The following is a 19,316-nucleotide window of genomic DNA, read 5'->3' on the forward strand; positions in this document are numbered from 1 at the left end:
GTGAACTGCGCACGACCAGAGGGGAAACTTCGAATCCGTGTTTCACTTTCAATAACTAATGCGTGCTTGCCGAATCCCAAACAATATTCATGCTGCAAAGTCATCCTCTAAAGATAGACATTTAGACTAGAGGCAGGCTATATGCTATAAAGAGTAGACTACTACTAAAAAAGAAAATGCATTCAAACTTTTTTTTTAAATTTTTTGTGTGCGTGCGGTAATAACCGCGGCGGTAGGAAATATTTTGCAAATTTGTGCGGTAAGGAAAACATCAATACCGCAGCAGCTCTACCTGTGATGTCTCTCTTAATCCACGAGGACCAGACGGGTTTTATTCAGCAGCGACAGGGATCTGACAATATCAGAAAACTTTTTCATATCATTGAGCTCTCTAAACAAACAAATGACTCAAGACTTGTAATCTCGATGGATGCTCGAAAAGCTTTTGATACAATAGAATTTGAATATCTTTTTTATACTCTGAAACAGATGAATTTGTGATGTTTTCATTAATTATATTAAGATGCTTTATTGCTCTCCGAAGGCACAAGTGTTGACAAATGGTATACTTTCTAAACCCTTCCAATTGGGACGTGGAGTACGACAGGGCTGCCCACTCTCCGTATATCTGTTCGCCGCAGCCATTGAACCGTTGGCGGTGGCAATACGGAACAACAACAATATATGTGGCATAAAGACTGGAGCAAATTAATCCAAACTCTCACTATATTGTGATGATTTATTAATTTATATTACCCAACCAGATATATCCTTGCCGCAATTACTCAGCATACTAGAGGCATACAGTGCCATATCTGGTTACACGATAAATTATGACAAGAGTGAAATAATGCCACTAAATAGTGTTACCACCCAGAATACCCACCCAATGATTTCCCATTTTAAATGGGCACCAAAAAGCTTCAAATACCTGGGAATCCAAATATCTAATGACCTGAACCAAACATACCAAAATAACTATCTACCTATTATGGAAAAAATTAGTGATGCACGATATATCGGCCGCCGATATAATATCGGCCGATATGGCCGTTTTTTTACACATCGGTATCGGTCCGATATCAAGATAGGGCCGATATTAAAAAAAAAAAAAAAAAAAAATTAATTTTTTTTTTATATTTTTTTTCTTCTTTTTACATGTTTTGGCCTTAAATAGTTTCAAAATATCAGTCATTTCTGAAAATAAGTTACAAAAGTAAAAAAATTATGCGTTTTGGAAAATAGCTCTTTATTTGATTATCATAAAAAAGTGTTTTCTATACAGAGATATCGACATCGGTAAATATCGGTATCGGCCAGAACAGCAATATTAATATCGGTTATCGGTATCGGCCACAATTTTCACATCGGTGCATCACTAGAAAAAATCAAAACAGACTTATACAAATGGAAAGATCTACCAATTTCTTTAATTGGACGTGTTAATGTGGTCAAGATGAATGTTCTGCCTAAATTAATTTATTTGTTCCAGTCAATTCCACTCAGCTGTCCACCAAGCTTGTTTACATCACTGAATAAAATCATTTCAATGTTTTTGTGGTCCCAGAAACGGGCTAGGATCAGATTAAAAGCACTACAGGCTCCCCTGAATAAAGGGGGCTTAAACCTCCCCAACTTCAGACTGTACTACCTAGCCTGTCAATCACGTGTTATTTGGTGTTGGCTCAACAGTGAGAGGCTGCCCACACCAGCATGGGTTAAACTGGAAGAGAACATAATCCATCCTACTCCACTACAGGTAATCCTAGGGCTGGGCGATATGGCCTAAATATGATATCACGATATTTTCTGACCTTTCGGCGATACACGATACGCATCACGATGTTTTTCTTTTTTTCCCCAAACAATTCATTATGAGGCTTACCAAGACAGTATTTGAGTTTGCAAGCTAACATTAAAGACAAAATAAAATACCCATGCATTTAGCATTTTTATATTATATATTAGATTTAGATTATTGGATTATTAGATTATATATTGCATATATTTAGCAATGAGATATTATATGATTTAGATATGAAATATGATGAATTGAAAATGGGGGACCCTGATGTAAACAAGACGAAAGTCTTTCGCTGGTCTGCATCCCCTTAACAATTGTATGTATTGAGCTGTACTGTACCCATTCTGCAATATGTTAATAAAGTTTTAAATCAATCAATAGGATTTTAGCATTTTTATGAAACTACTGTATATTTGTATGTCTCTAAATGTTTTGATGAATTGAAAATGGAGGACCCTTATGTAAAAAAGCCGAAAGTCTTTTTCTGGTCTTCATCCTCCAGTCAGTCCACTGTTGTTGTATTGAGCTGTACTGTATTGTACCCATTCTGCAATCGTTAATAACGTTTTCATTCATTCAATCATTCGCTTGTACCCGCCCTGCTGTTCTTAGCACCAATCGGCAAGCAGCGCTATTCTTTTTTTACTTCCTGAATGCCCTCCTTGATTTTAACGAGAGCTCAGCTCAACGACAACAACAACAGCTCACCGCAGCCGACGAGGGATTACTAGCGCACCGCAGCATGACAACGAGGCATAATGATTTTACTGCAACAAATGTTATAATAAAAGCCTTTCCATACATCTGTCTGATTGAAAACTTTATTAACAGACCGCAGAATGGGCACGCACAACTCGGCACGGACTGAGATATGAACAGTAACGCTTGCTATCTATGTCGTCATCGGACGTTGCTATGTTTGGGTAAATACGCTGATGTGTAACTATATAACGTGTAACTATATAATGTTGATGCCACAAAACGAATGCCTTTGTTAATCATAAGTACTAACTAACTTTGATGCAGTAGTGTGTGTGTGGGAGCGGCGTTGTTCAAAAGTTTGAACGGGGTGGACCAGATTGACGCGACACAATCCTCTTGGGCAAAACATCACGATATCCACGATACGTTAAAAAAGTGTATCGTTAATGAACTGTACCCGATATTTATATAATATCGTCATATCGCCCAGCCCTAGGTAATCCCCTATATAGACACGCAAAAAACCCTTAACTCTATCACTAAAAACCAGATTATACATCATACCTTTGCATGTTGGAAAGAAACTATTAAACTAATGGGAAATCAAAATACCTTGTTAATGAGCATGCCCCTGTGGAACAACCCTTGTGTCCCCAAAATTATTAGTGATGGAATATCTGAAAATTGGAGAACCAAGGGAATCAGCGAAATAAGAGACTTGTATAACCAAAGCATCTTTTCTGATTTTAATTCCCTGAGAGCGAAATATAATTTACCTTCATCCATCTTTTTTAAATACCTACAGATACGGAACTGGGTCAAAAATAACAGTTATAGCTATCCCCATATGTCTGAAACACCAATAGAGAAACTGTTTAACACTACAAAAACATCAAAGGGCCTGATATCTAAAATCTACACACTGATGAACACTGAACAGAAAGATGATAGGATGCTACAACAAAAAGATAAATGGGAAAAAGATATTAAACACAAATATACCATGAAAGAATGGCAGTCATTGCTCCAGAACTCCCAAACAACTTTAACAAATACCAACCATAGTAGGGCTGGGCGATATGGAAAAAAATCATATCGCGATAACGATATGATAATTTTATTTTATTTCTCGATATCGATAAGTATCGAATTGTTATAAGTATAAAAAAAAAAAAAAAAAAAAAACATTTTTTTTTTTTTTTTTTTAACAACAGATGTATGTTTATTTTGCAGCAATTCTTTGTCATTGCCGCCATCTTTAGTGTTACATCCCCTCACACTCCAGTTCTCAGGCTGCAGCTGGTTTAAAAGCTAAAGTAAACCGGCTTCTCTGCTGGCTGTGGCTCCAGAGGAGTTGAACAGTTCTGGCTCTGCTAGTTTATTTTCTATCTTTTGGCGCTTTTTTGGTGGACAAACCACCACATATGTGCACTGTGACTCGTGACTGGAGTCTAGTTCTGCTAGCACACATAGCCTACTGTGTACAGACGGTTTCAAAATGTATTTTAAATTAGAAAGCAAACAAAATAAATGGACAAGAGAAAAAGAAATCTGAATTTGGTCAGTATTGTCATTTGGACAAGCAAAGCCATTACTTTAAGTTGCAGGCAAGAAAGACAAGTCTGTCCACTGTCTCTGGTTTTAAAACTGCCCTGTTGCAGGTAAATAAAAAAAAAAAAAAAAAAAACGATTTTTCGATTTTTTTTTAATTTCGATATTCGATATCGATTATTAAAATATATCGCGATATTTATCGTTATCGTTATATCGCCCAGCCCTAAACCATAGGTTAACACAATTTAATATACTACACAGAATTTATTATACACCTCACAGATTATATCAATTTAGCCACGAGACATCACCCAATTGTCTTCGATGTCAACATGCTAAAGGGGACCTAATCCACACGTTCTGGAATTGCCGGAAGTTAAATTATTACTGGAAATTTATATTTGAACAACTTTCAAAAATTATTGGAAAGACGATGACTCCTGACGCACGAATAGCTATTTTGGGTGATATCTCTATGCTGAGTAACTTTGACAACTTTGAAAAGAAATGTATCCTGTTAGGAATGTCTGCTGCAAAAAAATGTATTCTTTGTCATTGGAAATCTGAACCCCTCCCCCGACTAAACAATGGTGGGCAGAACTCCTATCCTATTGCACACCTGAAAAAATCATGTATAATGTGAAAGGAAAAATAATACACTTTCAGAAGATCTGGGGTCGGGCAATGGATTACATACCAAATATGGGTATAGAACTGGAGAGAGCCAATTGAAGCATAGAGATTGTGGATATTGTCTTTTTATATTCTATATTTGTCTGCCTGTTTTTCTTTTTTCTTTTTGTTGTCATATTTATTATTTTATTCAGGTAGTAGCACAGACAATCATGATCTTAAAGTAAATCATGCATTCGATAGTTTTTTCTTAGGAAGGGTCGGGGAAGGGTTAGTAATTGTTTAGTTAGGAAATGTAATTTATATATTTATAACTTGCATTTTACAACTGTATGTAAATGAAATGTTAAAAGAAAATAAAAGATAATAATTGAAAAAAAAAAAAATGCTATTGATTGATTGATTTAAAACTTTATTAACATATTGCAGAATGGGTACAGTACAGCTCAATACATACAATTGTTAAGGGGATGCAGACCAGAGAAAGACTTTCGTCTTGTTTACATCAGGGTCCCCCATTTTCAATTAATCATATTTCATATCTAAATCATATAATATCTCATTGCTAAATATATGCAATATATAATCTAATCCAATATTCTAAATCTAATATATAATATAAAAATGCTAAATGCATGGGTATTTTATTTTGTCTTTAATGTTAGCTTGCAAACTCAAATACATTCTTGGTAAGCCTCATAATGAATTGTTTGGGGAAGAAAAAAAAAACATCGTGATGTGTATCATGCATCGCCGAAAGGTCAGAAAATATCGTGATATCATATTTAGGCCATATCGCCCAGCCCTACTCTGGACTATAAATCGCCGCGGGACTTTGGTCGTCAATGTGTTAATGGGTATGGTATGGTAAAAAAATAAATAATGAAAAATGCACAGAAACGATGATTCAGGTTTTAAATAGGGGTGCACCGATATATCGGTCGGGTATCAGTATCGGCCGATAAGTGCCTTGTTGACTGCCATCGGCCTATCGGCCGATAAGCTCAAATGTGCCGATGGCAGTAGCCAATAAATATCCATCAATTTGTGTCGCGTCAATCTGGTCCACACGTTCAAACTTAAAAAAAAGTTTCAGTCAAGCGACCTGCACAACGCCGCCCCCACACACACACGCTACTGCATCAAAGTTACTACTTATGATTAACAAAGGCATTCGTTTGGGGCATTAACGTTATATAGTTACACATTCAATAACATCAGCATATTTACCGGACCATAGCAAGCGCATTACTCATTCATATCTCAGTTCCTTCCTTTGCTCAAAGAGCCCGTGCTGAGTTGTGCCCATTCTGCGGTCTGTTAATAAAGTTTTCAATCAGACAAGTGTATAGAAAGGGCTTTTATTATAACATTCATTGCAGTAAAATCATTATGCCTCGTTTAGTACTCCTGTGAAGCGCTGGTAGTCCACTCGTGGCCGGCGGGCAGCTAACGTTATTAGCTTTGTTGTGAGCTCTCGTCAAAATCAATGGCGGACATCCCGGAAGTAAAAAAACGAATACGCGCTTGCCGATTGGTAAGAACAGCAGAGGCGGGTGCAAGCGGTGTGACGTAATTGGCAGAATCGACTGTCAATCAAAATTGTTCTGTTGCATTGCTTTAGTTGAGAGACCATAGCACGGTGGAATTAATACCATAAACATATTTCTTGATGTTTCCTTTTTTTAAGTAAGTAAAGAGGCCTATGTTCATATCGGTGAGCACAATTTGTAACACAAAAAGAGACGTGTAGCCTATTTATTTATTTATTTATTTAATATTTTATTTATTCATTTTATTATTATTATTTTATTTGTTGCCATGGCTAAAATAATAGTCAAGCATAGGGCTAAAACATTTTCATAAACAATAATATAATTTTTTGTTATATGGTTATAATAAGGGCTTTTCTATGCATTTGTCTGATTGATTGAAAGCTTTATTGACAGATTGCAGAGTGGGTACAATACAGTACAGCTCAGTGGACTGGAGGATGAAGACCAGAAAAAGACTTTCGGCTTTTTTACATAAGGGTCCTTCATTTTCAATTCATCAAAACATTTAGAGACATACAAATATACAGTAATTTCATAAAAAAATATAATAATAATTACAAAAAAATCAAAAAATTATATATATATATTTTTTTGCCACAAATATCGGTATCGGTATCGGCAGATTGTGTTAGTTGAACAATCGGTATCAGTGGCAAATTTTCATATCGGTGCATCCCTAGTTTTAAATAAGGACGTTTATGGGGTTTCTTGTAATAATAATAATTTGCACTAAGGGATGTTGTAACTGTTAAAAAACAAAAAAAAGGAGATGTTACAAGGGAATGGGGAATGTTATATAAACCCCCCCACAGTGGTGTGTGTAGTTGGTACATCCCAGCAGGGACCAGGATGTAGGGGTGGACGGTATGGTCTAAAATTTATATCACGGTATAATTTGAAGCATAGACGGTAACGGTATATATCACGGTATCAGTGTTTCCGTTAGAATATTTTTTTTTGCCTGATAGGCAGGCTATATAAAGAATGACATCCTCAAGGCATGTAGATTTATAATATGTTAACTTAAAACTAGGCTACTTTTGCGTATAAAGTCATTATATTCCAAATAAAATAAGTCCAGAGTCGAGACTCCGTGCTGCTCCCATTGCAAACAGCGAGGCTGGATGCTGGATTTTGCTAGAAACAAATGTAGCTGCAGAGCCGCAGAACCATGGGCGCTTTCAGGAGCCATTGGCAATTCAGCCGTTGGGTGGGGGGGCGCTGTTGAGCGGGCCTGTGACCAGACCTAAAAGCGCCCATGGTTCTGCGGCTCTGCAGCTACATGCTATTCGCAACTCCACTGCTGCAGCCGTCCTCCCGCTGTCGTTATCATAACACTACACACATATCATAATGTTTACAGCAAACTGTAGTTGATCACCAGGTATGTTTTATTAACGTAGAATAATTCATATAAGAAAAACGATAGGGAAATCCCTTACCTTTCTCCACTGGTGAAAAATGCCAGGAACTGAAATTGAAACTTGCTGTGCGCCGCGGTGATATGTGTTTATTATGAAATGACAATTGCGTGTTGACACGCCCACTGCGCGAAGCCTCCTAAATAACTTTTTCCAGTTTGCACATATCTATTATCTATGACTAATTCTATCTATTTTTAGGGGCAAATGCGATTGAAATAGTCGCGCTGTGGTTACATGACGTCATTGCTCTTTTAGAGCTGCTCTACCAGTTACACGGTATAGTCAAAATCCATACCGTAGAGCAAATTCATACCGTTTATACCGTATACCGTTTATACCGTCCACCCCTACCAGGATGTAAAATATGATGTTGTGTTATGGGTTGGCAATACAGACGCACAGTTGACACACGCTCTAGTCTCGTGGCTCGTTATTGAACACAAACAGCCTTCCCCTCACTACAGGACATTTACTCTACCAGGGCCACCAGGAGAGCACAAAACATAATTAAGGACAGTACACACCCCCAGCACTCTTCAAACCGTTTTTACAGACGGGCCATCAGGCTTGTGAATGCTAGCCCACTTTTTATTTTGTGCCAGGCAGACAGACACTCTGAGCTGACTGCTGCTGTGACCTCACTGTCACCCTTCCCCCAAACTGTCAATCACTGAAGACACTTTTAACTGCTGCTGTGACCCATTGTCACCTCCATATTTATATTTGTAAACACTACTGGATCCTACACTGTGAATCGGAATGTGCAATAACGTCAATGTATTGTGTGATTTTGTGTGAAGGGCGGACTAGCAAAGTAAGATTTTCATTGTACGGCAAACTGTCTGTTCTTGAATCTTTAAGCCTGAGCGGTCCGGTTCCATACTGATGATCCTCCTCTACCATGTCAGCATGACCAACCTCTCCATATACTGATGATCCTCCTCTACCATGTCAGCATGACCAACCTCTATATACTGATGATCCTCCTCTACCAGCATGACCAACCTCTATATACTGATGATCCTCCTCTACCATGTCAGCATGACCTGGTAGAGGACCATTATTTTATTGGAAAAGTAGATAATTTAAGGAATAATATGCAAACAATAGATAATGAAAAATCTTATTTATTAATAAAGAATAAAATAATGAAAGATAAAAATTGTCAATTTAATTTTGATAGCGTGACTATAAGTAATGTAGAACATATGTTAAGTACCACTAAAAACAAACCACCAGGTGTTGACGGTCTTGATGGGAAACTTCTGAAATTGGTCCCTGATTTAATTGCCCCTGCTATCTGTCATATTATAAATCAATCCTTTAGTGAATGTTTGTATCCGCAACAGTGGAAAACTGCCAAAGTAATACCACTGCCAAAAAATGTGAAATTGCCATTCTCAGGATCTAATAGTCGTCCCATAAGTTTACTGCCAGTTTTGAGTAAACTGATGGAAAGAATAGTAAGTGAACAGATTAAAAGCTACTTTTCTTTTAACACATTGACCACTGATTTTCAACATGCATATCGTGAAGGACATTCAACAGCGACTGCTTTAACCCAAATGACGGATGATTGGCTGAAAGAGATAGATAAAAAGAAAATGGTTGGAGCTGTCTTGCTTGATTTTACTGCAGCATTCGACATCATAGATCACAAATTCTTACTTAAAAAACTTGAATGTTACGGTTTCTCCTCATCTGCACTATCTTGGATGCAAACTTATTTAGCAAACCGGAAACAAATAGTTTTTTTTAATGGGAGTTACTCAGAAGTTAAAACGGTAAGGTGTGGAGTACCCCAAGGAAATTGCCTTGGGCCTTTGCTCTACACCATATTTACAAATGACATGCCTCTTGTCCTAAATAAGTCCTATATTTCTATGTATGCGGATGATTCAACGATTTACACATCAGCCTCAACAGCCAATGAATTAAATACGGTCCTAAAGGCAGAGTTGCAATCAGTGATGGAATGGATAAAGAATAACAAACTAGTTCTAAACATATCAAAGACAAGTAGCATCATTTTCGGTTCAAACCATACTCTAAGAACGAACCCAGTCTTGAAACTTTTGATAAGTGATGTGGTAATTAATCAAGTCCAGGAGACTAAACTCCTAGGGGTAACATTAGACAGTAAATTGTCATGGTCACACCATATAAACAATATAGTAGTGAAAATGGGAAGAGGGATTTCTGTTGTTAAAAGATGTGCTCATTTGTTACCACTAAATTCTATCAAACAGGTCATTCAAGCTCTGGTTTTGTCAAATCTTGACTATTGTCCTGCAGTATGGTCGAATGTAACGACGAGTAAACTGAAAAAATTACAAATGGTACAAAACAAAGCAGCACGTATAGCGCTTCGCTGTGAGTACAGAACTAATGTTGCAGCGATGCACAGTTGTTTAACTTGGTTACTTGTCAAACATAAATTACTCTGCTCACTCCTTGTATTCACTAGGAATATTTTTGTTACAAAGATCCCCTCAATTTTATATAACAATTTATCAATAAGTCTTGACAGACACAACCATTCCACCAGACATGCTTCTGCACAAGGTTTTACACTTCCAAAAGTGAGGTCGAATGCAATGAAGCGAACTGTCATGTTCCGTGGTATGCAGGAATGGAACTCTCTTCCCAGACATGTTAAGCAGGAGAATAGTAAATGCCGTTTCAAAATCGTGGTAAAACAACATTTTCAACCAAAGAAATTGACATTCCCTAATAGATAGTGTGTACGTAAATTAAAATGTATGTGTCTGATAAAGAGATAGGTATATATGGATGAAAAGGCATGTGTCTGATAGGGATATATTATTAAAATATTGTATAATTTTGTATTTGTATATTGTATTATGAATTTGATTAGGGTTTTTACTGTTGTTTTAATTGTCTGTATGACATGTAAATGTTGTGAGTGTATAAGGGTTTTTATTGTTGTTTTAATGGTCTGTATGTCATGTAAATGTTATGAGTGTATAAGGGTTTTTATTGTTGTTTTAATTGTCTGTATGACATGTAAATGTTGTGAGTGTATACGTCTGTAACTGTATTTGATGTGTTATGGACCCCAGGAAGAATAGCCCCAGCACTGCTGTGGCTAATGGGGATCCAAATAAACTTAAACTTAAACCTCTATATACTGATGATCCTCCTCTACCAGCATGACCAACCTCTATATACTGATGATCCTCCTCTACCATGTCAGCATGACCAACCTCTATATACTGATGATCCTCCTCTACCAGCATGACCAACCTCTATATACTAGGGATGCCCCGATCACGTTTTTTGCCACCGATACCGATCACAGATCGGCTTGAGCCATATCGGCCGATACCGATCGTTTTTGGTTTTATATAAAAAAATATATATATATATATTATATAATTATACTTGTAGTTGTATTATCTGCGAGACATCGCCACCACGCAACAAGTCAAAATGCTCGCTATCTGCAAACAGCTCCACTGTCTGTGTGTATACTCGAGTAGCCTCCAGCTCCAGCAAGGATTCTCCGGCGCTGCAGCTGAGCCCTATACTCTGCGTCGGTCAAATCACATGCAGCATGCCCTCATGCGATGGAAGCCAGGGGCTCAAATACGCATTGAATCAATGTTATAAGACATTGATATCAGGAGCTATCTGTAGCTACTGCTAGCCGGCTAGATAACGTTAACACTTTGATTGCCTAAGGCTAAATTCATGATATACCATCCGTTGCCAGCTCTATTTAACATGGAGAAGTTCCCCTTCTTTGCAGGGCTATAACTTTTTAAATAGATTGCCATTATTAGGGCCCATTCAAGGTCCTATATGTATTGTTCATTGTGTAGCAACGTTAAACTTTTTCATTCACATATTCATAGTAAAATATGGTCTAAAGTATAAGTATGTTTTCATCTCTTTCTGCAGCTTTCTCCAGAACGTGATTTATAGCCCCAAATGCATTATATTGATGATGAAATACAGTTTGGTAGGAATCTGTGCGAGATCAAAAATTTCAATTGGACGTACTTCTAGAAGTTTCTACGTATCATCTGATATTGACCGGATGGGCGGGGGATCGTTTATAATTCCGTGGGCAGCGTTATATCATTCATCTAGTGTGGGTGATATGATCATCAGAGCAGTTTATATCGAACACGTTCAAAAATAACGCTGAATCTTACCGTATCTTCCTCGCGCCGTTGGACGATGAGCATGGAACTGAAATATTCCTATTATGGGATGTAGAAATACCCGGTCCATTTACAGGTTGTATAATAGTATATACGTCCAAATCATGTTGTTTATCGAGTTATTGGCAACGGATCGCTATGTATTGTGTCGAGATCGAGTCCCGGGACCTATAGCGAGTGCACGGAAGTAATATAGGTGAGCAGCACTTCATCCACATAACTTCCTGTTTGGCGCTTCTGCCGATCGGCCACCAGATGGCGCTCTTGAACCGCTAGAGGATTGAGAGGAGCTCTGAACTAGTGCACTGCAACCTTGCCCAGGCCCGACGGGGCCCGGCCCGGCCCGGCGGGTTCGGGCTGGGTAGGGCTTTTTTTTTAATAAATAATTCGGGCTCGGCCGGGCCCGGGCACCGCCGTTTTTTTTTTTTTTTGCTTTTTTTTTTTTTTTTATATAACTAGGGTTATATGATAACCTTCGTTTTAAGATTCGCTTTCTCTTTTGCGCCAGAGAAACATTTGGATGTAATTACTGCAGCGCGCAGAGAGAACTCAGGGGACAAGTTCAACTCGATTGGTTGTGTTGGAATATAGCCAGTTGGCGAACGTTTTAATTTGTTCTTGGGATGTATGTAGCCGGTTTTGTTAACGGTGTTCAACGCGTTGCTGACGTCTGGTGAGTGATGTTTACTATTTGCTGGGTCGCAACTGCTACTTGTTTTGTTGTGATTTTCATTACGTTGCTCTGCTCGAAATCTGATTTCTGTTTTCTGTTTGTTTGTTTGACTGAGTAGGCTATTGTGTGTCGTGTGTGTGTGTGCGTGTGTCAAAGAAGATTCTATAGCCTTCAATATACGTTTTACGAGGCTGATGTGTGACAGTGTGAGTCAGTCTATATAAGCGAGCACTGGGAGAGACGGCATTGCGAAACAGGCTATGTAAATGCTTCTTAGTTTTGTTTATTTATTACGTTCATATAAAACCGTGTTTCGAATATTTAAAACAAATACAAAAAAAATTATATTTTAATAATAATAATAATAATAATAATAATAATAATAATAATAATAATAATAATTTTTTTCGGGTTTTCACGCGGGCTAGGGCTTAAAATATTATTTACAGTCGGGCTTATTTTTGGGCAGGGCCTGAAGTTCAAGGGCTCTGGCAGGGCTCGGGCTTTATTTCAAGGCCCTTGCAGACCACTACTCTGAACTGTGTGTGAAGGCTGCGGATGGAAAATATGATTCCGATCACAGATTTTTGAAATATTGATATTAAAGACGAGTTACGGCGTCTTCGGCAACTTGAGCATGGCGGGGAAGGACGCCTAAACTCGTCCTTTGGCAACTAAAGTGTTAAGACAACGCCTCAGTGAACTATTTAGTTTACTGGAACATTTCGTTTTGAACAGTGAGCTAACGTGAGCTAACGGAGGTATCAACATGCACTACTAGACTATTGCTGGAGCATTTGTTGATATCAGGAGCTATCAGTAGCTAGCCGGCTAGATTGGTATATTGGTTTACAAAGCCCTAAATGGTAAGGGCCCTGCTTACCTAGCAGACCTCCTCGCCCCCTATACCAGGGGTCGGCAATTAGGTTTGCCCACGGGCCAAATCTTCCCCAAGCCATTGTGTGGCGGGCCAATGACAATGAAAAATGTTTAACTCTGTCAAAATAAACGACATATACATGTTTGCACTGTCTTTTTTCTATTATAAAGTGCCTCTCACACAGTGCATAAGACATGAACAGATCAGTCATTTGATTTTAATGCAGGTGCTTGCATTATAAATCGAATGTATTATTATTAGTATAACACATGAACAGATCAGTAGGGTGCATTTGATTTGAAGCACCACGGCGGGTGTATTATACATCCGAATGTATTATTATTATTATTATTATTATTATTATTATTATTATTATTATTATTATTATTATTATTATTATTATTATTATTATTATAACACATGAACAGATCAGTAGGGTGCATTTGATTTGAAGCACCACGGCGGGTGTATTATACATCAAATGTACAACTCACCAGGCATAATGCAGGCAGCCCTGGGCTTATTATTGTTTCTGCTTCGGTCCTCCAAAATCCATGCTAATGTTTGAAATATGTCAAATGTCCACTCGCGTTGAATGCCCACCCATGTCCACCCAACTTGAACACAGTTGCTTGCTTCATTGAACCCATTCTGCAATCGGTTAATAAAGTTTTCAATCAATCAATCAGCCTTGTGTTGCCATGTGAACATGCGAGAGACACCGGTTGCGATAAACCCGTATTTTAAATATGACTCCTCGTTTTGTTTGTGTCTTGGAAGTCGTAGTTTCCTCTTCTGGCTCCTGAGTTGGTATTTCCTCTTTGCAAAGAAGCTATCCATTGTTTTTACTAAATTTAACTAACGTGGTTTAGTTGAATTAAATTAGCTGGCGCACGCCGTGGGGGATCACTGCACCGGAAAAGAGAAACTATACGAATTTTCCATTGGTTCTCCGAGTTCACGTGATCATTTCTAGCATTTCAATTGGCTATAGTGACAGACATAGATAGACATTTACATTTCACCTGCTGCTAGGCCTGCTAGCTAATGTAAAAACATCGAAATGTCACTATCGAAAAACTTAAAGAGGAAAATTGAGAGTGAAAACAGAGTATTTAAAGATGAATGGACAGACAACTACGCGTTCATCTTACCTGGATTCATTCATGCAAATCCCACCCGTCTGATCTGCAATGAAGGTGTGTCTGTTATCAATGAATACAATATTAGACGGCACCACGATACAAAACATGCCAACTTTAAAATGTTCTTCCCACCAAAGACAGAGGCACGAAAGCGCAAAATTGAAGCGCTGAAAGCTGGATATGCACACAGCAACAGGATCCTGGTGCGAGGCCTCACAGACCAACAAAAAGTGACAAGTGCGTCTCTAAAGGCGTCGTGGCTGCTCGCAAAGCACAACAAGCCATTCACAGACGCAGAGGTTTTCAAGGAGATGATGGTGACTGTTTGAGGAACTTGCCACTGACAAATCAATGGATGGAATAATTGCGTCAGTGAAACAGCTGCCCCCCTCTGCAGGCTCCCCTCCCTGCCGCATAGAAGCACTGTCAGATGCGGTGCATGGTACAATTATTGAGTGTATTGGTCAAGCCAATAACTTTTCCTTAGCCATTGATGAGAGCACTGACTGCACAGATGTAGCCCAGTTGTGCGTGTATGTGAGATATTTTGATGGAAAGGATTTCAAGGAAGAGCTGCTGTCTCTAATCCCATTAGAAGGGCACACCACTGGAGATATTCTGTTTTCTAAACTGGAAGAGTTGTTTAGGCTGCATTCACTGTCATTTGAGAGGGTTAATCTAATCGTGACAGACGGGGCTCCTGCTATGGTGGGAAAGCACAGAGGTCTAGTTAGCAGGTTGAAGGAACTCGCCCCCCAAATGCATGGGCTGCACTGCCTCATCCACCAAAGTGTCCTTTGTGCCAGGCTCAGTGGCGAGCTAAAGGGCGTTATGGATAAAGTGATGCAACTCATTAATTTTGTCAGAAGTACGTCAAGCACCCAGCATCGGCTTTTCCGACAACTTGTGGCTGAGTCAGAAGATGCCACCCACGGTGACCTGCTGCTACACAATGACGTGCGCTGGTTGAGCAAAGGCAAAGCATTGGACCGCTTCTGTGCGCTACTGGATGAGGTCAAGGCGTTCCTTGCATTGAGCAAGAGCAAGGCAGCAGCTGACCACCTTGCCTTCCTGGGAGACATAAAGTTCATATCCAATGTAGCATTTTTGTCTGATATATTTGGCCACATAAATCAGCTTAACCTTCAGCTACAGGGGAGAGATAAAACCATCGTGGACATGGTTGAAAAGCTTGAATCGTTCACGAGGAAGCTGGAAATGTTTGAGACAGACATATCCACTGGTGGCAGGCTCCTACATTTCACCACACTAAAAAAGGCATCGGGACAAGTGACGGAGATGATGATTGACTTCATCAAGCAGCTACGAGCCAACTTCACCTCTAGGTTTGATGACTACTCTATCCCAAAAGAAATCATTGCCTTTGTGCGTGACCCCCTCACAGTCAAACCTGGTGGACACTTCTCCTCCCTGGCGAAAGGAATGATCCCCTTGTTAGATGAGGCTGCACTGGAAATGGAGCTAATGGACGTTGCGGAGTGCAGAGTCTGTGAGTGCCTTTTGGATAGCATGCTCAAAAGAGTACAGCAACATCAAGAGACTCGCATTGTATGTGCTCACAATGTTTCCTTCCACCTATGTATGCGAGTCGTCCTTTTCATCAATGAATGCGATAAAGACATCTCAGAGGAACCGACAGACGCATAAAAGCCTTGAGAACTGCCTGCGGATTAAAGTGACGTCCATATCACCAGATATCCAGCGAATAGTGACCGATGGAGATGCCACTTTTCACACTAAACTAAAGTGAATACTAAGCCTGCTATTGCCAAATTGTTTAAAGTTTAATTGCATTGTTTTTGCAATGTTTTTAATTGCATTACTGTTTAATGCCAAATTGTATTTTTCATTTAGTTAACGAATGTCTCGTAATTTCAGGAGCTTCTTCAAGCACTCTTTTTGTTTAAAAGTAATTGCATTGTTTTTGCATTGTTTTTAATTGCATTACTGTTTAATGCCAAATTGTATTTTTCATTTAATTCAAATACCTATAGCGCCGTCATTTCAGGAGCTTCTTCAAGCACTCTTTTTCTTTAAAGTTAATTGCATTGTTTTTGCATTGTTTTTAATTGCATTACTGTTCACATGCATGTGTGGTGCCGTCAGTCATGAGTAAAGATAAAGCTTGAATGACTTACTGAACTGGTGTTTTTATTTCATGGACTCGCGTTTCCCATTTCAGCACCAGTGCTGTCCACCTCACTTTGAGCAAGCCTATATACACGGTACATTGCACTCACCTGTTATTCACTCTCAACATGGATAAAACATAAAGTATGCATATAATAAAAAGAATATATATATATATATATATATATATATATATATATATATATATATATATATATATATATATATATAATATAATATTAATATAATATAATATAAATATAATAAAAAATAAATAAAAATGATTAAAATAAAATAAATATCATATTCTCAAAATAAACTGACGGGCCAGAAATTATTGCTGGGGGGCCAATTTCGGCCCGCGGGCCGCCTATTGCCGATCCCTGCCCTATACCAACGCCAGGGCCCTCAGATCGGCTGATAAGGGTCTCCTAATCACCCGTAGGTCTAACTTCAAGTCTAGGGGGGGACGTGCTTTTGCAGTCGCAGCCCCTGACCTCTGGAACAGCATCCCCATGTCCATTAAATCTGCCCCCTCCATCGAGTCTTTTAAATCAAAACTCAAAACCCACCTATATCGCCTGGCCTTCCCTGACTCACTTTGACGCTTGCCGTACTTGTTGACGTGTTGTTCTGTTTTTCCTTTGTCTATCCGTTGATTTTATTACATTTTTCAGTTTATTTTATACTTTTCTTTGTACTTAGCTTCATGTTTAAACGTGCTATATAAATACATTTGATTGAGACAATGCCTCATGTAAAAAGTGAATAGTTGACTGGGTCATTCAGTAACGATAGCTAGGTAGCTAACGTTAGCTCACGGTCCCATGCACTGTGACTAGACTAGAGCAGAGGAGCCTCCTCTGTGTTTACACAGGTGCAGGAGAGCAAGGAGGAGGAGCGGCAGTTTGCAGCTCTGTGTGCCTGAGACAGAACTCAGCGAGTGAGATCTCCGCTAAGAATTGGATCATGTTTTTCGATCGGTTTTCACGATCGGCGAAAATAAAGCATTATCGGAATTCACCGATCTCATATTTATACTGAATATCGGCCGATACCGATCGCTGGCCGATCGATCGGGGCATCCCTAAATTTGACCATTATAGTGCAAAAAAATATGTTCCTCCTGCCTCATTACTGTGGTCCTTTTATTTAAGTGCGTTTGTTTTCAGGTTTGTATCTTTTATAATGAACCAACTGAGAAAGTGTGTAAATCACTAATAGAACAAATACAACAAACTGTGTGTGTGTGTGCGCACGCTTGTAGTGCTCCTTGAATGAGATCACCACAACACACACACACCATTGCATTAATCAGGAGGACAAGAAACTCTGCATACCTTTGTTTCACAATGAAAAGTGCTTTATAAATAAAATGAATTATTATTATTGTAAATAACCCCATGAAAGGTTTATTATTTTTATGGGTAATTACCCGCTTCATATTTGTGATGTTACTGGTTTCAGGGTGGTGCCTAAAGTGATCAATGTGTTGGGCCGTTTATAGAGATCCGACTATGCCATGTTTATGTATATCCGGGACTTTTTTTTATAAGAATTGAGGCCTACTACGGTATGTGTATATGTGACCTTTATTTTGAAAACAGTGTTGCGACGCAACCTTGTTTAAGTTTGCGCTTTTGACAGTGAAATGTTCAGTTCAACTTAGCTCAAAGGAAAGACTAATCAAAAAGCTTTAATTGACCCGTATGAGGCTCTTACGGTAGGACTTTGATTGTTTATAGAAGTAGAATGTAATACTATGCAAAACGAGAAATAAACAGTGATTTTACCAGCAGTAAGTTGCAAGCCACTTTCATTTCATATACGGGGAACCGTGACAATTATTAGTATTATCTTATTTGCATATTGTCTCATTATTAGATAGATAGATAGGTTGTTACTTTATTGATCCCCGGAGGGAAATTTAAGTAGACAGTATTTAAGTATTGAAAAACGTCCTGTGGGCGACTCACCTAATGCATGGCTGAACTGAACGTTAGAAGTGTCCGTGTCCCCGTCAATCATCACTGCCAGATCCGACTTAATTTAATCGGCTATGGTCTCTTATCATCTCTCCACATCGGACGTGGTTGTCATAAGATGGACTGATATCCGCTCCGTTCTTCTTGCAGAGCAAAATTAGCGGCTTAAACTTATTGAAAGGAAGTTCTTATTTGGCGATGCATAGCCCACATTCAGTTTTGTTTCGATTCGATGGTTCGCTAGGAATTATGGGATTTGGTGTTGGATGTATGGACTCTACGCAGACGGGACATGGTATTTAATTGCACGATAGACTACAACTACCAAGATGCGTGGCCCAGATTCCCTTCACACGCAAATATTGTTTCCACTCAGGCTATCGCAGTAAGTTCATTCATTGCCGACAGATTCTTTCATAGCACTGCGACATTATGTCGCACTGTACAGCCCTGGTTGTAGGCTAATGTTTTACTATTTTTTTTATCCAATTTGTATGGATTAATTTAGGAGTGAAATGCGAATGAAGGGTTGAAATCACTACTCGCAAGGTTGCCCCCAAATATTATTTTCCACTCGCACGGGCCAAATTAAGGGGCAATTTGCGATAATCTCGTCGCA

At 38.8% G+C, this 19,316-nt stretch overlaps 1 protein-coding gene across 2 annotated transcripts in view; it reads right to left on the minus strand.

Moving 5' to 3' along the window:
* Positions 1–19,316, minus strand: part of LOC311231551 (uncharacterized protein) — a 76,055-nt gene that overhangs the window by 26,475 nt on the left and 30,264 nt on the right. The window contains exon 3 of one of the 2 annotated variants that reach the window (XM_084318175.1): positions 14,571–14,621. The exons of the other annotated variant lie outside the window; for it this stretch is intronic. Within the exon in view, the coding sequence (XP_084174301.1) occupies positions 14,571–14,580 (10 nt within the window). The 5' untranslated portion in view covers positions 14,581–14,621. The remainder of the gene's footprint in view (positions 1–14,570; positions 14,622–19,316) is intronic. 2 annotated transcript variants of the gene reach the window in all.

The sequence above is a fragment of the Notolepis coatsorum genome, assembly GCF_963971535.1.
Source record: "Notolepis coatsorum genome assembly, chromosome: 7".
NCBI lineage: Eukaryota > Metazoa > Chordata > Actinopteri > Aulopiformes > Paralepididae > Notolepis > Notolepis coatsorum.